Genomic DNA, 25,714 nt, shown 5'->3' on the forward strand with positions numbered 1-25,714 from the left:
ATGATAGACATGGTAATCAAAACCAAACAGATGTTTTTTTTTTTTAGCAGAGTATCTGAGGTACGAGCTGTAAAGGCACAGCCATCATTGAACAGCAGCTCATTTACATTTAAAGAGACATGCACGAAAACAACAATTTTTCTAAATGATCATCTAATAAATTATCTGTGGGGTATTTTGAGCTGAAACTTCACAGACATACCTCACTGGGGACACCTGAGATTTACATATTTTAAAAGGGGCATAATAAGTCTCCTTTAATGAATAAAAAATGGTTTTCATGTTTTTTTGTTTTGTTTTTTTTCTTAGATGTGCATAAGTTCATCCATAATTTTAAAGTGCAGAATGGTGAATGAGGAAATTTGTCAACACTTCACCATGAATTCGGAGTTGTACAATTTTATACACAGTGTGTATTTTTATTTCGACTATGTTCAGTGTTGGATATTTGCCCAGGGGAGCAGTTAATATCTCTCCATTAGCCTCTTTCAGCGGGTCTGTGGCAGCTCTGGGCCTGGATTCAGCTCAGGCTTTATCAGGCCAAATCAAGATCTGAACCAGAACCAAAGAGCTAAAGAGCCAATGAGGCCAAACCCAGCCCAAACAGGGGCCATATTCAGGCCAGCCACAGGCCAAATGCAGGGCAGAGAGCAGCACAGATGATACCCTTCATTACACTGACCGTAAAAAGGACATTACTGCACTCCTGTATCAGTTTCAGTCATTATGAGCACTGTATTGGTTGGCTTTTAGTCCTCTCTATTCTCTCTTCTGAACCTTCTGACTCCAGAGTGATAAACTTTATGCACTTGTAGTGTACTTAAAATTTTAAAAGCATATATTTGAGGGGGGAAAAAAAATTCTTAAGTGTACTTAAAGAGAGCACACTTTCACGACTGTTTCTTAACACACTTTTAAACATGCACTTTGTAATAATCTTAAATTAAAGGTTTTACTTTTTCATCATGTTTAAATAATCTTCTGTTGTGCTTTAAAGAAGCACTTATTTTGATTCAGTAATGTACTGAAAGTAAATATATTTCAAATGTACTAAACTGCAACTTCATCTTTACTAATGTGCAATTACAAATATATTTGAATACAAGACAAACACATTTCAATAGAAATTACAAAGTATGTTTTAGTTAATTTGGCTTTAAATATCTTTAGTTAAATGCTTGTCAGTACATGCGGCAGTACGCTTTAACCATATTTCAGAGATAATAGTAGTAATTATGAAATTATGTATAAAGATGTACTTAAATCCTACTTAAGTTGGTTGAAAAAGCACTCTAAAATTCAGCTAATTGCATTTAATATAAATTTAACCTATAATACATTTTAATTTAATTGCAATGAACATCCAATTAAGTGTCCAAAACTCATTTCGAACTTAAGTATATTATTTTAAAGTATATTGTTTCCAGTTCCTGCATAATAAAAATATTACTGACACATATTTCTTTAAAACATTATTGTAAAACATTTATGATGTAAAGCAGATTTCAGTTTTTATATAAAAAAACGCTTTTTATTCTTCTTTAGAAAACCCCATCTTTTTATTTCAACAGAACCCATGGATATAAGATAATATACATGTTTTTGTACATGTTTCTGCACACATTCAGACGCAGTTGGTAATGATGATATCAAACGTATTGTATTCCAGGTGATGGACTGTGTTTCACATCTGTTCACCCACTGCTTTGTAGATTTATCAAGGAAATAATTACATTTTTCTATCGTATTCGATGAGGGTTTAAAGTTGATCTGTCCTGCTGATTGGTTAAAGCATCAGATTTGTCTGATATGTGTCGATTGGTGATAGGTAGAGTTAGATTTCACCCTTCAAACGCTGATCAGGTGAAACACGCTAAACACTTTAAACACAAACATACGGCTCTGTTAAACCTGGATCATTGATTTGAATGAGATATCAGCATACTGGATATTTTCTGAGAGACAGATTGTTAGTATTACCCATATTTGGTGATGTTAGTTTGCCTCACCCTGAAATGTTTGCAATTCTTGAGTAATGGAGGCGGAGAGGTAGCCAAATGTCTTGAAGTGTGCAGTTAAATTCAGGTAATGAGTAGGTTGAGTTATTTAGAGTAAATGAACAGACCTCCCACACTCATACACATACAAGTCCTGTTTGTGTACAAATGCTACTAGTTGCAGTTAAAGGAATAGTTCACCACAAAAATGAGAACGTGCATCCTGAAAATGTTCTTTTTTTAGAGCTTGAGAGTCAACATTCTGCTAAACATTGGTTTTTAAATTCTTTTAAGAGGAATGCTCATTTCTGGATGAGCTGTTTCTTTAAAAACACTCTTGTGCATTCAACACACTGTTCCCTAGAGCTCTTTCTATGATCTGTGCCTCAGTCTGAGGCAGTCAGATGCCCGTTTTGATAAGATCAGAGCGGTTCTTCTGTGTTTTCTCTGCTTCTTTCTGGGGTTAGTGGTGAATTGGTTGTGGTTAGTAGTGAGTCATGAGGTTATCAGCAGAACACACAAGTGCTCTTGACTCGGTTACCTGGGAAACCATGATAACTGGAGTAAAAGAGGGTTGTGAGTCATAGCAGGGCAGACTGTGGGAGACTGACTGCTTTACACCCATGAGATTCCGTTCCATTGGTATCAGTCTGACATTATATATCTTAGAGTCTCTGTTTTTTACACATACTTTAATTTTCCTGTGTTTTTCTGGTAAAGGTCAAAATGGTTTCTTGACATTTATTTTAGACCAATATGTCAGACAAGTTTCTTTGTGAAAATGTCATCATTTACAACATTCAATTGCAATTATTAGGGCAACCCCAAGGGTAAATTAGGTATTTGTGCCCGATCTATTAATCTTTTTCTTCTTCTTCTTCTGTTTAGTTTCAACTAAATAGATCGATTTATTTATTTATTTATTTATTTAGTTAGTTAGTTACAAATGTCAGGTTGGTATAACTATACATTAAATTGAAGAGTCTTGCTGCTAATCTGAAATTGCTATTATGTAATATACTTTTGGTAACACTTTAGGGACCAATTCTCACTATGAACTTGTTGCTCATTAGCTTGCATATTTCTAGCATATTGGCTGTTTATTAGTACTTATAAAGCACATATTATTGCCTTATTATGCATGACCATTTCTACTGTATATCCCTAATCCTACCCAATACCTAAACTTATCAACTACTTTACTAACTTTTAATAAGCAGCTAATAAGTTAATAAGTTTATTGAGGCAAATTCATAGTTAATTGTCTGTTAATAGTGATAATTGGACCTTAAAATAAAGTGTGACCTTATTTTTTTTATTGTCATTATGATTGTAGGTCATTTAAAAAAAATCATAATTTATCCTTGATATTTAAACCAATTTGATAGTTTATAGTCATTAAATCAATATTAATCTAATAATTTTTTTTAAAGAACTTGACACATGCATTTTATATGGAAGCTTGTTTCTAACATGAAATGAAAAATTAAAAAGGTAATTGTGACTTTTATCTGACAATTCTAAGTTTACGTCTTACAAATCTGACTTTTTTTCCCCCTTACAATTCTGAGAAAAAAGAATTCCCATATATGTGACCCTGGAGCACAAAAGCAGTCTTAAGTCTCTGGGGAATATTTGTAGCAATAGCCAACAATACATTGCATGGGTCAAAATTACATCAATGGAAAGCTTATTCATTCAACTTTCAGATGATGTATAAATCATTTTGTGGTCCAGGGTCACATATAACAGAACTGCAAGATGTCAGAATTCTGAGAAAAATGTCAAAATTGTGGGGTGCAAACTTGCAACTGTGAGACATAAACCCGCAACTCTTGAGAAAGAAGTCAGAACTGTGAAATGTAAATTCCCAATTACGGGTTTATAACTTAGAATTGTGAGATATAAACTCAGAACTGTGAGAGAGAAAAAGTGGGAATTGTAAGCAGCATTGGGGAAAGTTACTTTTAAAAGTAATGCATTACAATATTTGTTACGGGGCTGACAAGACGTGAGACGTGCGGATCCATGTGCAAGCTTTATTAAGCAGAGAGATCAGAAACACAGGCAGGGTCGACCAATGGCAAAACAGGTATATGGCGGGCAAGACACAAGAATAATCCTAGGGCTAGTGAAGGTCAACGAACGGCGAACAGAATCAAAAGGGGCAAGACTAGAGGGATAAATCCAGGAAAACAGGCGAAGATCAGAAACCGAGAAAACAGACAAGGCAAGGCAAGGCAAGGCGTGAGATGAATTAATGCATATTCATATCTATTTTAGAACTACAGTAACATCTTCTGATTTCTCTCAACATGGGGACAGGAGAACTGTCAATCAATACATTTGAAAAAAAAAAGTAACTCAGATATTCTCTTGTAAATTAAAAAGTAATGCGTTACTTTACTAGTTACTTGAAAAAAAGTAATCTGATTACGTAACTCGCGTTACTTGTAATGCGTTACCCCCAACACTGATTGTAAGATATGCACTTGCAATTGTGAGAAAAAAGTCAGAATTCAGCCAGAAGAGATAAAATGTTGCAACTACCTGTTCTATGTTGTGTAAATAAGCTCCCATAATTTTAAAGCAATTTTTTACAAAGCTTTTTCCTTATCATCATCTTGGACATCCTTATTTGTCATTGCCCCCTAAAACAGGAGAAATTGTATAAGTTCTGAATGTTTACTAAATACTCCAGTCTGTTCAGTTTATTATGTCTTTTCCTTGATTATTTCTTGTACTTGATTATTATCATAATTTTGATTTGCTTTATGTAAACAGCCATTACAAACATAACCAATAGTTCAATGAAGACAGCACCGATTTCTGGAGTCAGCCATCTTGCAAGTCACAATGACTGATAGTCGAACACAAATGCCTGATTGTTATTGAATTATAAGTTGATTTATTTGGCCAAACACGTGTTTGGACTGATTGATGTAATGGGTGCCATCTGTGAACTCCAGACCGTTGCCTTGAACAGCCATATCCTGTTATGGACTCGTCACGCAGGGCTATATTTATCTCATCAGCCTCTGTTAATATGCCTGTGAAAGAAGGAAGCTGGTTTTAGAACATGCACTAGATGCTTTAATCAATGTAGCTGAAACAAGAACTAATTGACGCTATTGTGTACATGTTTGATTATCATTGTATCACTTGCAAACATGCAAGTGTAGTAGAAGAACCACAGATACCATGATTGTAACTGGAAAAAAGTGGTCAGATGCTTTGTGGTAGTTTCTAAAATTAAATAAATTAAACTATAGGGACATATTGGTTTCAGTAATTAACTTTATTTTATGCTTTCATTTCAATATTTATATTTAACAAAAGAGCAACAATATAAGTGCTGTGACAAGTACATGTAGTAAGGGTAGTAAGCTGCATTCTGAATTTGTTGATAGAACGGGCTGGAAGACTTGCCAAGAGAGCATTGCAATAGTCTAGCCTGGACAGAATAAGAGCTTGAACAAAGAGTTGATAGAAAGGGCCTTATCTTCCTAATGTTGTATAAGCATCCAGCAAGAAATGTCTGTTAGACATGCTGAGATGCGAGCAGCTATCGTCAGATCATCAGGATGAAATGAGAGGTAGAGTTAAGTGTCATTAGCATAGCAATGATATGAAAAGCCATGTTTCTGAACGACAGAACCGAGTGATGCCATGTAGATAGAGAAGAGAAGTGGTCCAAGAACTGAGCCCTGGGGCACCCCAGTAGCTAGATATTGTGACTTAGATACCTCACCCCTCCAAGTTACTGTACCTTAAGGAAATTTAGGAGAAATATAAAAGACAAAGTTGACATGTAAATGAATCTAAACTGACAACTCCATTAAGTCTTCTTTTTATGTGCATATAAATATATATACACAAATACATTGAAAATAAACAGTTTGTTCTTTGATTATATATTTTCAACCTTTTCTCAGTGTTTAGTTTGAGAGTGGCAGCAGTACTGGAGCTCTACATGTTGATTTTGTTGTCTGAGTGACATTTCTGTCAGTCTAATCAGAGGATGTTGTTGGAGGAATGTTATTGGTAAAACACTGTCCTTAGGGATAAAGATAAAGTGTCTTTGAATCACTTTTGGAAAGAAGACCAATGCTGATTGATCGCTCCCTCTTCATATGCCCATGAGAGTATACGAGCAGTCACAGGCACTGAGCATTAGCCTGTGTGTGTGTTTTCCTAAATAACTGCCTTTCTATGTGTCACATCAATTAAATAGACTAATGAAAACAGAAGCTCACTTGACTCTCTTTCAGCTCTGTGTTGTGTTTTTTTCCCCGATGCTCTGAATGGATTGTGTGTGTTTGTATGTTGCAGGTTATTGACTGGATAGAGAATCATGGAGAGGCTTTCCTCAGTAAACATACAGGTGTGGGAAAATCCCTGCACAGAGCCAGAGCCCTGCAGAAACGCCACGATGACTTTGAGGAGGTGGCACAGGTGAGATAACAGCCGCATCTGATCAGATTCATCCAAACCAGACCTAGTCAAGGCAGTCCTCCACTGCCAGTCAGACTAATCCACATCATTCTTATCTAAACCACTCCACCAGATTGAATCATTCAGTTAGATCCATCCAAAAACAATCAAATAAACAGTTTCTCAGACAATGTGTGCAGTACCAGCAGGTCTCAGTGGCACAGCAGCACATCCATTAAACAGGTTTAAAAAAGGATCTTCAAAACTTTACATTGTCTATTGTCAATAGTAGTGATGCACCGAAATTAATTTTTACAGAAACACCGAAACTGAAATTAAAGTTTTAATTTATCTGAAAATGGAAAAATAAGTTTGTTTAATAGTCAATTAAGTATTCAAATTTATTTAACAAACAACACTCAAATAACAAATCGTAAAAAGTTATTTCAATTGCACATAATGCAGTTTTTATATTAACTTTTTAATTATATATTTGTTTCAACTTTTATGTTTTCACTTTGTTGTTAAAATAAACAAAATATACATGTATAACATTTAAACAGTGGTTGTAATGAAGACTTGTTTTCATGACAGATTTATTCAAATATACATTAAATGATAAAGACGATAGGATAAATAAAAATATAATGAATACCTAATATAGTTCATGTATTTTGCAAAATAACTAACAATCACTGAGAAGCATTCATTAAACTTCACTTAATGATTTTAACCTTACAAAAAACTGATTTGTGGCCAAATATTATCGGTTACCAAACTTTTGTTGTATTACTAGTCAATTGTGTAGCGATGGATGAAGCACAGTTCAAAGAAATCACTTTCAAATCAAGCAGCTTTTGTCACGTTACGCTGTTGAGGGAACACGTTGGACGTTGGAGTCACGAGGAAACGTTTAACAGACTTTAATCATGAAACACAGGAGATAATCCACAATAGGAGTTTGAGCCAACACACATAGAGAACGAGTAGACCTGACAAACACAAACTGAACAGACTAGGACTTTTAAACACTGGATAACGAGGGACAAAATAGACACAGCTGGAAACAAATTAACACAATTAACACGAGGAAAAACTGGGTCACGGGGAGCAAAACACACGCAGATAGTCCAGAACCCTGACATATCGCGCCCCTTCCGGAAGGTGTGTCCTCGCACCGTAGACCAACAGAGGGGGGGAAATATATGGGAACTAAGGAGGAGGCTCAGAAGGAGGACGGATGTCTGGGCGGGGGCCGGTGGACAGAGTCCAGAGAGGAGACAATGGAGGGAGGAGCCAGGGAGGAGACAGGAGGGGCTTGGAGCAGGAGGAGCCCAGCTGGACCCAGGCCACAGCCATAATGTCGACCCACGGTGGAGCCGACGGAGGGAGGAGCCATGGAGGAGGAATGGCCGCCGACTCCAGTGGGCCGACCAACGGCGGCGGAGCAGGTGGCGGAGGAGCCCAAGGCGGAGATGAAGAGCCAATGAGCCAGGGGGATGCCGAGGATCCGGGGGGCCAGGGTGGAGCCGAGGGCTCTGGCGGCGGAGGCGGAGATCCTGGAGAGCTCTCCATCAGCTGCGGAGCCGGAGCGACTGAGGACCCTGGTGGAGCTGGCGGGAGGAAGGAGCCCAATAGAGCCGGTGGGACGGCGCGGCTTTCTCCCTCCTGGCAGGCATTGTCGCCGGCTCTCGCACCTGGTCTGACGAGTTGAGCTCTACGTCCGGGGCGATCCTCTGCTCAGTCTCTCGGCATTGCGCTGGCTCGTAGATCGCGACGGGAATTTGCTCTCCGTCATCGGTGGGTTCGGGCTTTAGCGGGGAGATGGTGGGCTGGGCTCTGGGTCCGGAGTGGATCTGGCGAGATCATCCTCGGGAGTGACGATGAGAGGTGATCTGTTTCTCACCAGAATCCGCTCCACAAACGCGGTTAAGTCCACTCAAGGACCATCTTCGGATGACAGCGCTCTGCACGCGGTGTTTAAACTTGCGTCGTAGAACGCACAGAGCGCATCATCCGGGTAGCTGGTGGTCTGAGGCGGAGGTGAGGGATTCTCCAGCTGGAGGATGGCAGACCCGCGGCACTCGCACCGTAATGATGGTGGGCTGAGGGCGAGCAGAGGGACTGCCAGACGACAGCAGTCTCGGGAGTGACGATGAGAGGTGATCTGTTTCTCACCAGAATCCGCTCCACAAACGCGGTTAAGTCCACTCAAGGACCATCTTCGGATGACAGCGCTCTGCACGCGGTGTTTAAACTTGCGTCGTAGAACGCACAGAGCGCATCATCCGGGTAGCTGGTGGTCTTCGCTAGCAGCTGGAACAGTCTCGTATGGTCCTCGAGCAATCTCTCCCCCTGCTCCAGCAGGAGGAGGAGATATTCCGGGCGAAGGAGGGCATCCATGAGGGAACAACGAAAAAAAAAGACGCTGGGTAAAAACGGGAAACAAAACGGACACACAGAGGTTACTGTTTTAGTCAGGTCTTCTGTCACGTTACGCTGTTGAGGGAACACGCTGGAGTCACGAGGAAACGTTTAATAGTCTTTAATCATGAAACACAGGAGATAATCCACAATAGGAGCTTGAACCAACACACGTAGAGAACGAGTAGACCTGACAAACACAAACTGAACAGACTAGGACTTTTAAACACTGGATAACGAGGGACAAAATAGACACAGCTGGAAACAAATTAACACAATTAACATGAGGAAAAACTGGGTCACGGGGAGCAAAACACACACAGATAGTCCAGAACCCTGACAGCTTTCTGCTGGTCAATGTGCTTAATCTGCATGATCAATTTGAAAGGGTTGCAAACTCTGCATAGGGAAATATAAAAAAATGGGAAATCTTTTCTTCCTCACATGAAATTTCCAATCACACGTTTTGCAATTAAAATGACTAGATTGAATCACACTGAATCACATCTGTGTCTAAATGTTAACGACTGACCCACTTTTTACAATTTGGGAATCAGCCAATCTGAAACCTGCCAAAAATCCTAATAAAAGCAGAAAATTCTTGAATTGAAAATAACAGACTATACTTACAACTGATGTTATTGACATTCTCTTAAGTATCTCAAACAAAACATGGTTATGAACCATGCAAACCTTGGTAAAAACATGACTTTCCATATGGGCTGATAAAACAGAACTCCAAATGACCATTGGCTATGCTGTTTGAGCCTGAGACTATACAAATTGACTGTCAGAATGTTTTTATGCAAACTGTTAACAAACAAAAACTCGGATTAACATGGAAGAGATGTGATTTATCGCTTATCATGATGTGCCTAGTTTAGTCACAGTCTAACAGTACAATTGGAATCAGATGCTGACAAATGTAAGCCTGAGTCTTGTGTGTCCCACTAGCACACATCTGCTGTGACTTCTGCCATGCAAATACACGTTTCTATCATGAGCATTTCCCATACTGCACAAATCTCAAACAGACCCCACTAGCCACAAGAAGACAATCCTCTCGATAATTACAGGAAGAGTCTTTTAGTGTCTGTCCCTTTAGTGACATTTTATCAAATTATGTTGTAAAGATGTCAGCATATGCAGTGGTGGTAGCGCAGCGAACACAAGAGCTTCAGAGGACAGCCCACACTTCAGCTCCATCAAAAGAGCTTCACAGATGGTTTCCTTTACTGGATGGGCAATGAGTTCAGAAGATATTGTATACTTTGACTATAAAGCAGTTTCAAACGACTCAATGTTACAGTTCATCCTAAGTTCTTGAAAGTAATTAATAAATAGAAGTGTGAATATTCACACTGGATATATTTTGTTGTTGTAGACTCATCTCTGGAGAGAGTTGTGTGGAAATACTGGTCTCTTTTTGGGTTTGGAAGAGAGATGTGTCTTTTCAGGCTGTTGTTTCTACGTTGCACACAAGACAAAGGCCAAGTAAACATAACTGAATGCTGATTTTATTGGAGAACTGCTACATGCCTCCCTCATACTGTATTGTTGAACAAAGAAAGCAACTGAACTAATGGACTATATATGTTGATTCTCCTTTTTGATGGCTAGAATAGCAGGTACAATGTATTAGGGACATATTTCACACTATTCTATATGTTTATCTTCACTTATAATATTAGTCAAGGTTTATAGCACAAAAATAGCTGTAATTCAGTTATTCATGAATATTATACCCCACTTACTGACCCTAAGAATTAAAAAAATGCAGTTTTTGCTGCTGTAACATTAAGACTTCTGTATGTAAACAATCTCTATTGTGATTGGATAACCTCTGCGTTCCAGTGTCATTGTACTCTTTTGCAACAGTCAAGTTCCCTAAGTCTTTTTCCCATTCATTTTCTACATAGTCTTTCAAGAGAGACTTACCATAAGCTCTGTCATTAAGTGATGATATGTATACTACCGTTCAAAAGTTTGAGGTTAGTAAGTTTTTATTATTATTATTATTACTTTTATTCAATAAGGATGGATTAAATGGTAACACTTTAGAATAGGGAACACTTATTCACTATTAACTACGACTTTTCCCTCAATAAACTCCTAATTTGCTGCTTATTAATAATTAGTAAGGTAGTTGTTAAGTTTAGGTATTGGGTACGATTACGGATGTAGAATAAGGTCATGTAGAATAAGGCATTAATATGTACTTAATTAGTACTAATAAATGGCTAATATTCTAGTAATATGCATGCTAATAAGAAACTAGCTAAGAAACCCTAAAATAAAGTGTTACCGGTTAAACTGATCAAAAGTGACATCAAACACATTTTTTTAATGTTAAATTTTTTTTAACATTGATTATAATAAGAAATGTTTCTTGAGCTGCAATTAGAATGAATTCTAAAGGATCATGACGACTGGAGTAATGATGCTGAACATTCAGCTTTAACATTACAGGAATACATTACATTTCAAAATATATTAAAGAAATCAGTTATTAGAAATAACTAGAAATCCGGGTTTTTTTTGTTTTTTTTTATGAAGTAAATGCAGCCTTGGCGAGCATAAGAGACTTTCATCACACATTAGTTTAGTGACGAATTCTCACTATTAACTATTAACTATTAGACTTCTAACTTGCTGCTTATTAATAGTCAATAAGATAGTTGTTAAAGGGGTCATATGATGCGATTTCAATTTTTCCTTTCTCTTTGGAGTGTTACAAGATCTTGGCGCATAAAGAAGATCTGTAAAGTTGCAAACACTAAAGTCTCAAAACCAAAGAGATATTCTTTATAAAAGTTAAGAGTTAACCACACCCTCCTAAAACGGCTCGTTCTAACACGCCCCAACATATCTACGTCACGATGTGGGAAGATTTGCATAACGCCGCCCAAATGTTCACGCAAAGAAAGAACTTTTATTCTAGCTGTAGTATTGTTGACGCTGCAGCCATGTCCTGAAGACGCTGTGTGCTTCGTTGTGAAAGCGAAACTACTTTGTTTGGCCTTCCAAAAGAGGACACGACTAGAAATCAGTGGTTAAGTTGTATTGACAACACTGTTCCAGAATACTTCAACCCAAATATTCAAATGTATGCTGCGCATTTTATGGAGGACTGTTTCCTGATCCTGGAAGAGTAGACTACAATGCCGGCTGTTCTGAATCACGCAATGCAACGCGTAAAAAGACCGTATAAGTCATTATAATCAGTAGTTATGTCCCCACTGGATGCAACAAATGCCTTGTTTGTAATGGGTTTTAATGTTTATGTCTTGTCGCTCCGGCCGGACACGGCATCAACACAGTATGGTGAGGGGCGTAACATTTCCGTCTCACGCTTGAGGTATTCGGCCAATCACAACGCATTGGATAGCTGGCCAATCACAGCACACCTCGCTTTTTCAGACCGATGAGCTTTGTAAAAATCGACGCGTTTCAAAAAGGCGGGGCATAGAGGAGAAACAATAATGTACAGTATGTGGAAAATAATGTGTTTTTTGAACTTTAAACCGCATAAACACATTTCATTACACCAAATACACAAAATAATGTTATTTTTAGCAGCATCATATGACCCCTTTAAATTTAGGTATGGGGTAGGGTTAACGGGACTAAAATATGGTCATGCAGAATAATACATTAATATGTGCTTTCTAAGTGCTAATAAACAGCCAACATGCTAGTAATATGCATGCTAATAAGCAACTAGTTAATAGTGACAATTGGTCCCTAAACTAAAGTGTTACAGAGTCAGATTGTAAGCCATGTTGACCAAATTACCAGTGAATAACTACATGACCCATAATCTAAAATGAACCATCCGGAGTGTGTTCGCAAATTTACTTGGTTGAACTACAGTTCTCAACGTGTAGTTTGACATGTGGAAATCAAGAGATCATGCTCTGGGGCACAACAAGCAAGCTAACATGATTAATTAGTAGAAGTTATTACTTCACCACATGCGCGTGCATAATGTAATTAATGATAGTTCTATATTGTTGAACCAATGTGGTTCGAACGACAGAGATGTGACCATGTTCGGGAAAGAGTTTTGACTAGCTAGTTAGTTTCTACAGCGATGCATCGTACTACACTAGTTAAGCAGTGAATTACTTAATTGTACGGGAAACAGAAAATGTTAGAATCTAACTACTCAATGCTGTCATGTACAAACTAGACAAATTTGAACTGAACTCACACTTATTGTCATCTTAAATAGGATTAGATCCTGTGAACTGATATTTGTTAAACAAAGTGATGTTAAATACATTGCACGGTATTAATCTGACAGCGCACCGAAGAGATGAAGATCACTGGACACTAAGCCCTGCCTCTCTCATCCACATAATTCCCCTTAGATGAATAATCCATAATAGCCTGGATGACAGATCGCGAGTCTCAGTGTCATGAGAAGGGCTCGAGACAATCTGACTCTGTCTAAATAAGCCAAAGGGATTTGTTTTGGCTCAGCCATTATTGGTAACCACCGAGACATATGCAGCTTTTGTTATTCTGACATCTGCTTATCAGACATATAATATCCAAGAACAGACTGACGAAGATGAAGAGATGAGACACTTAGAGACTTTCAGGCCTGATGCTGATGGAGTGATGGATTTATGTCTAATTTGTCTTGTGTGTGTGTGTGCGCGCGTTTTTGTGACAAATGAGGACATAAATTTGTATAATGACAAAGGTATGACATAGGTATTACAAGGAGAAGGTGACTTTTCAGGACATTACCCCATGTCCCCACTTTTCACAAAAACAAACCTGTGTGTGTGTGTGTGCGCGCGTTTTTGTGACAAATGAGGACATAAATTTGTATAATGACAAAGGTATGACATAGGTATTACAAGGAGAAGGTGACTTTTCAGGACATTACCCCATGTCCCCACTTTTCACAAAAACAAACCTGTGTGTGTGTGTGTGTGTGTGTGTGTGTGTGTGTGTGTGTGTGTGATCAAGAGGAAATCAGGAATGCATCATATGTAATAGATTTGTAGGGCCGTTACCACCAAACCAATCCCTAATGTACTTTAAAGCAGCAATATATCACTCGATGTGGTAAAAACAGTGAGCTAGTTCTCAGGTTCTCAAGTTTATGGATTACTGTATGTACAGAAAGCAATGGAAAAATAAAGATTCACTTCATCAATCAACTTATCTAATCAAAGATGGTATAGAAAGAAGATAACACTGATTCAATAATACCTATATTACAGGATTGTACTGTATGTACAGTGACATTAACCAAAAAATGTGTAATAAAAGACCCTGAGTGTAAATAAAAAAAGAAGTTTATATCCGTGTCATTATAGTAAAGGAAAAATAATTTCTCTTCAGATTTAATTATTTCACTGAAAAATATTTTACTTTGAAACTGTTTTCTGGAAATTGCTAGTAAATTAAACAAATGGTTGCAAAGAAACACCAAGTAACACACTGAATTAAAGGGGTCATATGATGCTATTTTAAAGATCATTATTTTGTGTATTTGGTGTAACAGAATATGTTGACATGCTTTAATGTTCAAAAAACACATTATTTTTCAAATACTGTACATTATTGTAGGGGGGTGTGGTTGACTCTTAACCTTTATAAAGAATATCTCTTTGGTTTTGCGACTTTAGTCTTTGCAACTTTACAGATCTTCTTTATGCACCAAGAGCTTGTAACACTCCAAAGAGAAAGGAAAAATTTAAATTGCATCATATGACCCCTTTAAACATTACATTTTGAAGTAGAAAGACTGAAATAGTATTTTCTTATACTCCAATAGTTTGTCACATTTACAACTTCAAAAAAAAAATCACAACCTCGTATAATAGCCATCATTTACAAGTCACTAATATAATGCGATCTGTAATTAATAAAACAAAAAAAAACAGTGCAACAGAAAAGCAGGAAAACAGTGCGACAGAGAAAATAGCTCTAAACTATTATATCTGCAAGGCTTTATTCATGTGGACTCAGCTAATATTTGCCAATGAAGCAGATTAAATCTCTCACAAGAAATGTAATGTTGTAACTGTGTGTTTAATGAAGGATTGAAACCCTCTGGAGCTGTCAATGTGTTGTCGTTCTCCACAGTCACAGCAGGTGAATACATGTAATTATCTCATGTTAATTAGTTGACCTCTCCTGACACCTTACCTTGTGTCTCAAAGTGAGGAATAGTGGGGTAAAGATGCTCCTTTCCCAGCAGCCAGTGCGCCGCTATGTTAGGGCCACAGGGTGATAATCCGTGATAAGTGCTGGTTCTGATGGGGTTCGTGCTGATTGTCCTTGTGAGGCATTAAATGTGTCTTGGCTTTTCGGTAACACTTTAGTATAGGGACCAATTCTTACTATTTACTAGTTGCTTATTAGCATGCCCATTAATGATATATTGGTTGTTTATTAGTACTTATAAGGCACATATTCTGCATGACTATATTCAACATCCATAATCCTACCCAATACCTAAACTTAACAACTACCTTACTAGCTATTAATGAGCAGCAAATTAGTACTTTATTGAGGCAAAAGTCATAGTTAATGGTTTGTTAATAGCGAGAATTGGACATTAAAATACAGTGTGACCAGCTTTTCTAATGGGGAATTGTTGATTTCAATTCAGTTCAAGTTTATTTGTAAAGCGCTTTTCACGATACAAATCGTTTCAAAGCAGCTTTACAGAAAATTAAGTTTCTACAATATTTAGTAGTAGCTTATCAGTGGTGACTGTCATTTAATAAACACATGGCAGAAATGTAAGGAAAAATCAATTAAAGGCGTAATCAAACAGACGATGAACACTATTAACAGCAATTATTATATGATGCAATCAAACTTATAGCAAAATTTGGTAGTTCTGTATGTTGTTTCAGGGTTGGCATAATCTGAGGTCCTCTGTGGGGGACCTTTTTTCCCTTTTTTTAATGCCAGAAGGCCTTAATCAGGACATGTATATGTACTGTATATGTATATGTATATGATTCAAAATTTTGGGGTTGATAAGATTTTCTAATGTTCTCTTATGGTCACCAAGGTTACATTTACTGGTAAAAAAAATACAGTAAAACAGTAATATTGTGAAATTTACAATAATTGTTATTCCTGTGATCAAAGCTGTATTTTCAGTATCATTACTCCAGTCTTCAGTGTCACATGATCTTCAGAAATCATTTTAATATGCTGGTTTGCTGCTCAAGAAACATTTCTGATTATTATCAATGTTTAAAACAGTTGTGCTGCTTCAATTGTTTTGTGAAAACCGTAGTAGTTCTTGTTTTCAGGATTCTCTGATTATTAGAAAGTTTGAAAGAACAGCATTCATTGAAATACAATTTTGTATCAGTGAAAAAAAAATGTTTTATGAGTAAATTATCGTTTTAATTGCTGCAAGAACTTATGAGTTACTTTATAAGTATATATTGAACTAAATTTGAAAAAGTAAATAAATAAGCAAGTGCTACAAAAGTAGTAGAGAATGTGGTCCATTTAAATGACAAATGACAAGCCATTCATCACAATACTCATCACCATCCATCAAACATCACTGCAGTCACTTTCTTTTGCTCTGGACAGGTATTAATACTGAGCTCAGTTGAACTATATTACAACACTAACTATGCAACCATGACACTGTTATTGAACTGAATTCAGTCAAACTGAACTGAGCTAAATAATGACTCCATTGTCTTCTGTAGAGCTGAAATTGAATTTGTTTCATAATTGATTCATTTTACAACAGTAACACTGCTGTTTTCCTTTTTATTGCTGTTAAGCTGGTTTGAAACAATCTGCATTGTATAAAGCACTATCTAATTAAATGTGACTAATATGATGTCAGTATCTGAATGTAAACATTCATTGATTGAGTTTTGCCTTGTCTTCTCTCTCCCGGACCAGAACACCTACACTAATGCAGATAAACTCCTGGAAGCGGCCGAGCAGTTGGCCCAGACGGGCGAGTGTGACCCCGAGGAGATCTATAAGGCAGCGCGACACCTGGAGGTCAGGATCCAGGACTTCGTCAGGAGAGTGGAACAAAGAAAACTACTGCTGGACATGTCCGTCTCCTTCCACACGCACACTAAAGAGGTAAGACTGACACACATGCCAGGTGGATTGCAGAGGAATGCTGGGAGGTTTTGCTGAGCAGTGCCAGATGTGCTCGAAGAACACGCTGTTCACCTCTCCAGATGCCAATCAGGACCTTGTGTGAAATGTTAAACGTTTTTGCCATTACGTAATTCATGGCATGTTTAAGGCACGTTGCTGCAGCAGTGAACAGCCGTGATTTATTATGCAGTAATGTGACATCACGCTACATCCATCACCTCATGCACCCTGCATTTGAGAAGGACAGAGAGCGCGACTATGTTGGAGGGTTATGTGGCACAATCCTTCTTTCTGGGGGGGTTTGGTGCTGCGCTTGTCTCATGGAGCTCTAGCGTGAGCTATAGTTTTGTTGATGTATGGCGATTGTAGGAGTGTGGTTTTCTCACGACTGACTCTGATGTCCTGATATCGCTCGGTCTCTCTGTGGGGACTAAGGCTGATGATACATGAGGCAACTTTTTGAGCAATTTTGCCGGGCAACTCTTTTTGAGCAACATTGCTTGGGCACTTTCCCTTTAGAGCCTTTCGCACCGCAGGAACCTTTTCATAGTACCAGAACTAATTGTGGAACTACCCACTTTTTGGCGTTTTCGCACCACCGGAACTGGGAGCGATTTTAGTACCGGACTGCCTTTTTCGAGAACCAAATTAGCTCCTACTCCGGAGCAGGGTCTAACCAGCACAACTGGTACTAATCGTGACGTAAGTAGACATTGATTGGCCAAACGTTCCTTTCAATCAGAAATCATTCTAATATGCTGATTTGGTGCTCAAGAAACATGTCTTATTAAGGGCTCAGAGCTTGCTCTTTCATATTTTCATAATAGACTTAATGAATTTCATTGATTTAGTTCTCACTTAAGTATCAACTTTAGCCCTATTCAGATGGTAATTGTTTCTCATGTGGACGTCTGTAAAAATAAATGTACATGGCACCTCAGCAATAAAACTCGGATTCTTATAAATATAAAACTTGGATTCAGATGGCAATTTATTGCGAGTTCTATGATCCTATGAGGACCGCGCTGTTCACATGGCCAGTCGCATGATTATCTGCTTTAATAAAGATATCATATGCTTGGAATAATGAAAATAGATATGCTTTTAATATAATGGTAATAATACTTTTGCGCGGGTGGAGAGAAAAAAACCCCAACATTCTGGATTTGAACCGCAATAAAATCAAAGACCAACCCCTGTAAATGTTAAAAATAGCTTGCATCCCCATGATAAACAATCACTGTCTGAATCTGGCTTTTGTCTAAGATTTTTCTCTTCAAATTTTCAGACCAAAATAAGACCATTGTTAACATTTTTTTTAATTTCATATGGAGGAGCATATGGAAATAGAAATATAGTATTTGGTAGTTTTAATAACATCTTTTTACATTTTTATGTAATGCATGTGTTATTACCATGTAATAAATCAACCCCGCCCACCAATTCTACAACACTGCCTGTTTAACCCCGCCCACCATTACTACAACACTGCCTGTTTAGCCCTGCCCAACAATTCTACAACTACATCAATTCTATATATATATATATACTGTATATATAATGGGTTTATAATTTCCAGTTGCAATGGAAATAACCCTATATTTTTTATCTTGCTGTTCTGCTGCAATGGTCTCATAGCAATCTGAAGTGTATTTTTTAATTCATAATGTGACCAGATTGACCGCAGATACAATTACTATGGAAACCACAGGGATGGCAACATCACATTCACCACTGTGCTTTGTAACTGTATTAACCCTTTAAGAGATGCATGCCATGTCAACTGTGTTCGAAACCAATGTAAAGAGAAATGAACTCTTGAAGTGGCATGCAGGCCGTGTTTATTTCTGTAAGGAATCCCTGTATGTCCCTGCTGTGCGGTTTGGTTTAATGTATCCATTGTGTTTAGCTTTACCCTAATGTGGGCGATTTCCTGCATTGTAAAACTTGTCTTATGCATTGCTGTTCAGAGCTCTTGTGTGTGATTCATATGAATAATATTCCTGCGTGTGTCTCAAGCCGCTGTTGGGGGAATCATCTATCATGAACATCACATCCTTCTGCAGAGCTGCTCTACGCCTGCAACATGTTAAAGCTGAACATGAGCAGCCTCCTCACGGCAGATTTGGAAAGGCCTTATTCATCATTACAGGCTCTCGATCTGCATCTGGCAGAGCTGATGTTCCCACGCTCATGGAGAACCTGGAAATGTCAGGGATTGATTGGAAATTCTTAAAACATCATGGGAATTCTATAGCATTTTTAAACTCTTATCAAATAATCACAAGTGTCATGGCAATTCATTGTTCAGAGGTGTAAACTCTGTAAAGAGGGATCTGTGTTTATCAAACATGCCTGTGTGACTGATATTCTCTGGTCCTGTTCAGTAACTCAATCCATCAGCAAGATTGGTTCCATGAGTTGTTTCTCATAAGTTAATTAATTGCGAGCAAAATTTATTCAAAGCGTTTTTATTCCTCCACATGGAACAGTGAGAATGTGTTAACAGAGACTTCGAATGCAGCACAAAGGTGACATAAGTTTATTTAAAGAGGAACAACAATCGTGGCACTCACTGCATCAGTTCTGGTGTTTTTTGCTCATTCTTGATTGAAAAGAAGATGCACACAAATGTGACCCTGGACCACAAAACCAGTCACAAGGGTCAATTTTTCGAAATTGAGATTTATACATCATCCGAAAGCTGAATAAATATTTTTTTTTTATTTCCATTGATGTATGGTTTGTTATGATAGTACTATATTTAGCCGAGATACAACTGTTTGAAAATGTGGAATCTGAGGATGCAAAAAAATCTAAATATTGAGAAAATCGCCTTTAAAGTTGTCCAAATTTAGTTCTTAGCAATGCATATATTACTGTTACGGGGCGACAGAGACGTAAGACGTGCGGATCCATCTGCAAAGCTTTTATTTAAAGGCGTGGTCATAAAAACAGGCAAGGTTCTGACAATGGCAAACAGGTATATTGAGGGCAAGACAAAAGAGGAATCCAAAACAAGCAATAATCCAATCGAGGGGCAAACACAGTCCGAATCAGCAAGGCAAAGGGTAAATCCAAGACAGGCTATAAACTTCAGGGCAGGCAGAAATCAGACAGGACGAGATAACAGGCTAGGATCAAGACAGGAACTAAGAACTAGAAATGGCTCCGTAGAGTAGCTATCGCTATGAGTGATAAACGCTATACAATACTCGGCGTTGAATGGTGGTGTGAGACTGATTTATATAGTGTGTGTTATTGGTAGCAGCTGTGTGTGATTGGTTTCAGGTGAGCTTGTGATTAGTGCAATGGAGTATGGGAAATGTAGTCCAGGGTGATGTGTAACAGTCTGTGTGGTGTGAGAGTCAATATCATGGGAGGGCGACCTCTGATGGCAAGTGGATGGAAGTTCATGGACCGGATTTGTGACAATTACTAATCAAAAAGTGAGTTTTGATATGTTTACAGTAGGAAATTTACAAAATATCTTCATGGAACATGATCTTTACTTAATATCCTAATAATTTTTGGCATAAAAGAAAAATCAATAATTTTGACTCGTACAATGTATTTTTGGCTATTGCTACAAATATACCCCAGCGACTTACGACTGGTTTTGTGCTCCAGGGTCACATATTGTCATGACAACAGCCAACAATGTTTTGGCAGTTCTTTCATCTCATTTATGTAAAATCAGACAAATCATCTCTGTTCTGCTCATATCTAATGTTGCACGTGTTTTCCCAAAAAAGTCTGTTTGCTTGTTATTTTTATTTATGGTTGCCAACTGAAACATTTACAATACACATCTCTGAAATGAACATTTGTTCATTTAATTTGATAGCCAAATAACATATTGGCTCATGAAACTGTGTATGTGTCAGGATCATGGACCTGTTTTGTCGTGTTTTTGCCCCTGTTTCTGTCCTCGTTTAGTTTAATTAGTCATTCAGTGCACCTGTGTTTGCTTATTATCCCTTGCATTTAAGTTCTTGTCTGTGCATTTCTGTGTCGGGTCTACAAGTTATGTCCGTGTGTCATTCCTCGTTCCTTTTTTGTAGATTTTCCCCTGTGTTTGTTCATTAAAAGACTGTTTAACGCTTCTTCGCGTCTCCTGCGTTCCTTCCGGCAACAAATCGTGACAGTATGTTATACCGTCACTATGTTATTTGGACATTATTTGGAATTAAATGTAGGGATCCCTTTTTTTTTTTTTGTCTCTTCTGCTTACCACGGCTTCATTTATTTGACCAAAAATACAGTAAAAAACAGCAATATTGTGAAACATTATTACAAATTAAAATAGGTGTTTTCTATTTAAATTAATAAATAAATTAATTAATTAATAAATGTATGCATTTAGCAGACGCTTTTATCCAAAGCGACTTACAGTGCATTCAGGCTATACATTTTTTACCAGTATGTGAAAATGTATTTGAAATGTAATTTATTCTTGTGACACAAAGCTAAATTTTCAGCATCATTACTCCAGTCTTCAGTGTCACATGATCCTTCAGAAATCAGTATAATATGCTGATTTGGTGCTCAATAAATGATCAATGATGAAAACATTTATTTATTTATTTATTTAACCAATACACCATTCAAATATTTGGGGTAATTAAGAATGAATGAATGAATGAATAAATAAATAAATAAATATATAAATATATAAAATGCTTAGTGTTATGTTAGAATCATTATTATACTCTTATACCTTTTGTTCTTTAATATTTTGAATTGTTTTTAGCTTTATTTTTTTGTTTTTCATTTATATGTTAAGTTTTGAAATTTTGTTGTATGCATTTGTCATTTTTATTTAATCTCTTTATTTTTAAAATGTGTATAAGTAGTATTTATAAAGTTTTAGCTTTTAGTTTTGGATCTGTTTTTAGTTGTTTTAATACTACAATTGATTGCTTCTGTTGTCCTCATTTGTAAGTCGCTTTGGACAAAAGCGTCTAATAAATGACTAAATAAATAAATAAAAACCAACAAGGGTGCATAAAATTAATAAAAATCTAAATGCTTGTATAGCACTACATCACTGTTTCCAATATTATTAGTAATAAGAACCATTATTAATAATTGAGCAACAATAACAATTGATAATAATAACAGAGCACCAAATCATAGAATATTAGCATATTAGACTGATTTCTGAAGGATCAAACCAGCAACCTTTGGTTACCTGCACTGACCTGGAAACACGACACCACACAGCACTCTGATTTTTGTTCTGATTTTTAATGAACTCTCCGAATCATTTCTATACTGTTTAATCTTTTAGACTGAAATGTTAAAAACGGATGCGAGCATGAGAAATGAGAGCGTATATTTCCGGCTGCTTTCTAATATTGGATTCAGGACAGATTATTGTTAGATGAGCGTTATAATCTGTGCAGACAGGTCACTCCATCTCTGAGTCTGTAGAGGAGTTTAGAAACTTTTTTTAGGTCTTTGCAGGAGTACGTGTGTTTCTGTGCTTGTATATGGGTCAGGTTTGGGCTCCACTGAAGAGAATAAATGTTGAGAGTTAAACAAATACTTACGTCTCAATGAAAATATGAATGTGCAGAAAATTGTGCATTATATTTAGGAGGAATATCATGAGGAAATACTTTGACTGAAAGCCTGTACATGTGTTAATGTGTATATATGTGTGTGTGTTTCAGTTGTGGACGTGGATGGAGGACCTGCAGAAGGAGCTTCTGGAAGAAGTTTGCTCTGATTCGGTGGATTCAGTTCAGGAGCTGATCAAACAGTTTCAGCAGCAGCAGACGGCCACGCTGGAGGCCACACTCAATGTCATTAAAGAGGGAGAAGACCTTATGCAACAACTCAGGTATCAACACACACACAGTTTCACTCATGAGTTTACACACTTACAAATACTTTTTCAAAATCTCTCTTTAAAAGGCTACAGAACAGGTATTTACATATTTTCCAAAATAGACAAAATAACTTATTTTACACAAATGATCATGTTCAAATGTTTGCATTCCCTTGATATGTAAACTTTAATAAACTTGGAAAGGCAACACTCAGTATCAAGAACCAAATGTGTCTAAACTTTTAAACAGAATTAAAGTTCTGTAAATTCAATTATATTTTGTCTTGTTGGATGTATGTAAATATATTTAATTCATGCTTTTACATATCTAACATGTACTTACTATACAGTAAATAATGCATCATTACAAATAACTAACCCTAAACCAAACCCTAGCACTAATCTTAACCTTATAGTAAGTATTTAATTGTGTAATTACGCTGTAACACTTGTAGCCCAAGTTTTATGACCTTCTAAAAATAAACTTCTAAAATAAAATCTTAGTGAATTGGATATTGCTTACAAATAATTCATCAGAATAAGCGACAGCTTTGAATGGCTGTCAAGAAATATTACTTAATGGTGTAGTTACAGCAGGAGCTTATTGAACTGTGCTCACCTGCCAAACCTTGAGCCCTTAAAGTCCCCATGAAATCAAAATTAAAGTTTTTTGGGTGTTAGTATCAATATGTTAGTCTTAAGGTTATCTATAAGGCAGTGTGCTCCAAAACAGTGATTAAATTCGCATTTAGAAGATATAAGCATTCAAAGCTTGCAGTTCGTCACTTCCGCCAAAACGCTAGAAAGTGTATTTAAAGTAAATATGTTTATAACTGAAGTCTACCAGTCAAGTAGGGCTCAATGTACTGTGTTAATATGAATGAATTCTCTGTATTTTTGTTTTAAGGTTGATGGAAATGTCTATAAACTTAACAGTTACGTCCCGGCAGAAAATTTGATTTTGCAAGGGTGCAGCATCATGAAAAATATGGTAACACTTTATTTTAAGGTGTCCTTGTTACGCATGTTACATGTACTTATGTACAATAAATTATGCGTAATTACATGCAACTAACCCTAAGACAAACCCTAACCATATAAGTACATGTAGTTAATTAATATTACTCAGTACTTAAATATATAATTACACTGTAACAAGGACACCTTAAAATAAAGTGTTTTTAAACCCTTAAAATGTATGCAACTGTAACACTGTTTTGAAAGTACAGCCATGACACTAAAACATCACATGATACTAGTGTGTCATTTACCAAAGCCATCTGTGTAAAGTTGCATTCAGGCCCACAGAAAATTCCAGTGATAAGAAGACAGATTGAAAAAGAAATGTATGTAAAACTGCCTCATGCATCAGTTGTAAGTGCATTAGTGCAAATGTGCTTCCAATTTAATTTTATAAACTAAAGAACGAGTCTGTACTATTTTTTTGTGTTTTACAAACTGTCATAGACATGATGTTTATAAACATTAAGTTGTGTATTTGCCAGAACATTTATTTAGTGTAAGCGGATTGTAATGGTTCTAGTTTCCCCTAACCCCCACACTCTTAACACAGAGATTCAGCGATGAGCAGTAATAAGATGCCTCACACCAGCTCTATCGCTCACATCGAGGGCGTCCTACAGCAGCTAGAGGAGGCCCAGGGCCACATGGAGGAGCTATTCCACGAGAGGAAGATCAAACTCGACATCTTCCTGCAACTGCGCATCTTTGAGCAGTACACCATTGAGGTGACGTGTGTGTGTGTGTTTGCATGCTAGTTTAGTTTATTTGAAATAATTTTCAGAGATTTATTAAAAATCAACAAATAGTTCTTGATCTTGAACCAAAACAACTGGCTCTGAGATGAATAAAAAATATTATATTCAGAGCATTTGAAGAAGCAAATGAAATGCTTATTCCATGAAGCATTGTGAATAAAGAAATTGACACTATTGACACTGTAAATGTAAAATATTTTACATTTAAAGCCATAAAATAAACAAATATACACTGTAAAAAAAAATTGGCGGCTGTGGTTTCCGGAATTTTACCGTAAAAAATACGGTAGCAACATTTTAGGTTTTACGGTTTTAACTTAAATGTACAGTTAAATACCGTAATTTCATTAACTGATATAATGTTAATATACCAACCTATTGAAGTACTGAAATCTGTTTTGTACCTTCGTAATACACTGATAACCACCAAATGCAGGTGGTGATGAGAAAGTCACATGATGAAACAAAGCCCATCACAAGCAGCTTTTAAATAATAACATATATAGAAGGTGCACAGCGTCATTCACACAAACACTAAACACCATAATGGTAACACACATGAAACTGAAATAATACAATAAACATTCATTTAACAATGTGAGTGTGTGTGAGTGTGTGTGTGAGTGTGTGTGTGTGTGTGTGTGAGTGTGTGAGTGTGTGTGTGTGTGTGTGCGTGTGTTTGCATGCTAGATTAATCATTTTCTCCAGAGGTTTAACAAAAATCAGCAAATAAAATAAAAATAGATAAATAAAAAATGTATCAGAGCATTTGAAAAAGTAAATATAATACTCATCCCACGAAGCATTGTGAATGATGAAATGGACACGGTAGAACTATTGATGGTAAATATAAAATACTATCAATTTAAAGCCATAAAATACTACATATAAAGTAGTTTGAGAGATTGACAGTTTAAAAAAAACTGTACCTGCAGATAATATGTGACCTTGGAGCACAAAACCAGTCATAAGGGTCAATTTTTCGAAATTGAGATTTATACATCATCTGAAAGCTGAATATAAAAGCTTTCCATTGATGTATGGTTTGTTAGGATCGGACAATATTTGGCTGAGATACTATTTGAAAATCTGGAATCTGAGGGTGCAAAAAAATCAAAATA

At 36.9% G+C, this 25,714-nt stretch overlaps 1 protein-coding gene across 1 annotated transcript in view; it reads left to right on the top strand.

The window, feature by feature from the left end:
- The window catches only part of LOC107734488 (kalirin-like), a gene marked incomplete at its 3' end in the record, with an annotated part of 179,489 nt that overhangs the window by 117,744 nt on the left and 36,031 nt on the right, over positions 1-25,714 (top strand). The window contains exons 10-13 of the mRNA XM_016546460.1: positions 6,330-6,452; positions 16,767-16,958; positions 22,658-22,827; positions 24,389-24,563. Coding sequence (XP_016401946.1) covers positions 6,330-6,452; positions 16,767-16,958; positions 22,658-22,827; positions 24,389-24,563 — 660 coding nt within the window. The remainder of the gene's footprint in view (positions 1-6,329; positions 6,453-16,766; positions 16,959-22,657; positions 22,828-24,388; positions 24,564-25,714) is intronic.

The sequence above is a fragment of the Sinocyclocheilus rhinocerous genome, unplaced genomic scaffold, assembly GCF_001515625.1.
Source record: "Sinocyclocheilus rhinocerous isolate Xijiao unplaced genomic scaffold, SAMN03320098_v1.1 scaffold340, whole genome shotgun sequence".
Lineage (NCBI taxonomy): Eukaryota > Metazoa > Chordata > Actinopteri > Cypriniformes > Cyprinidae > Sinocyclocheilus > Sinocyclocheilus rhinocerous.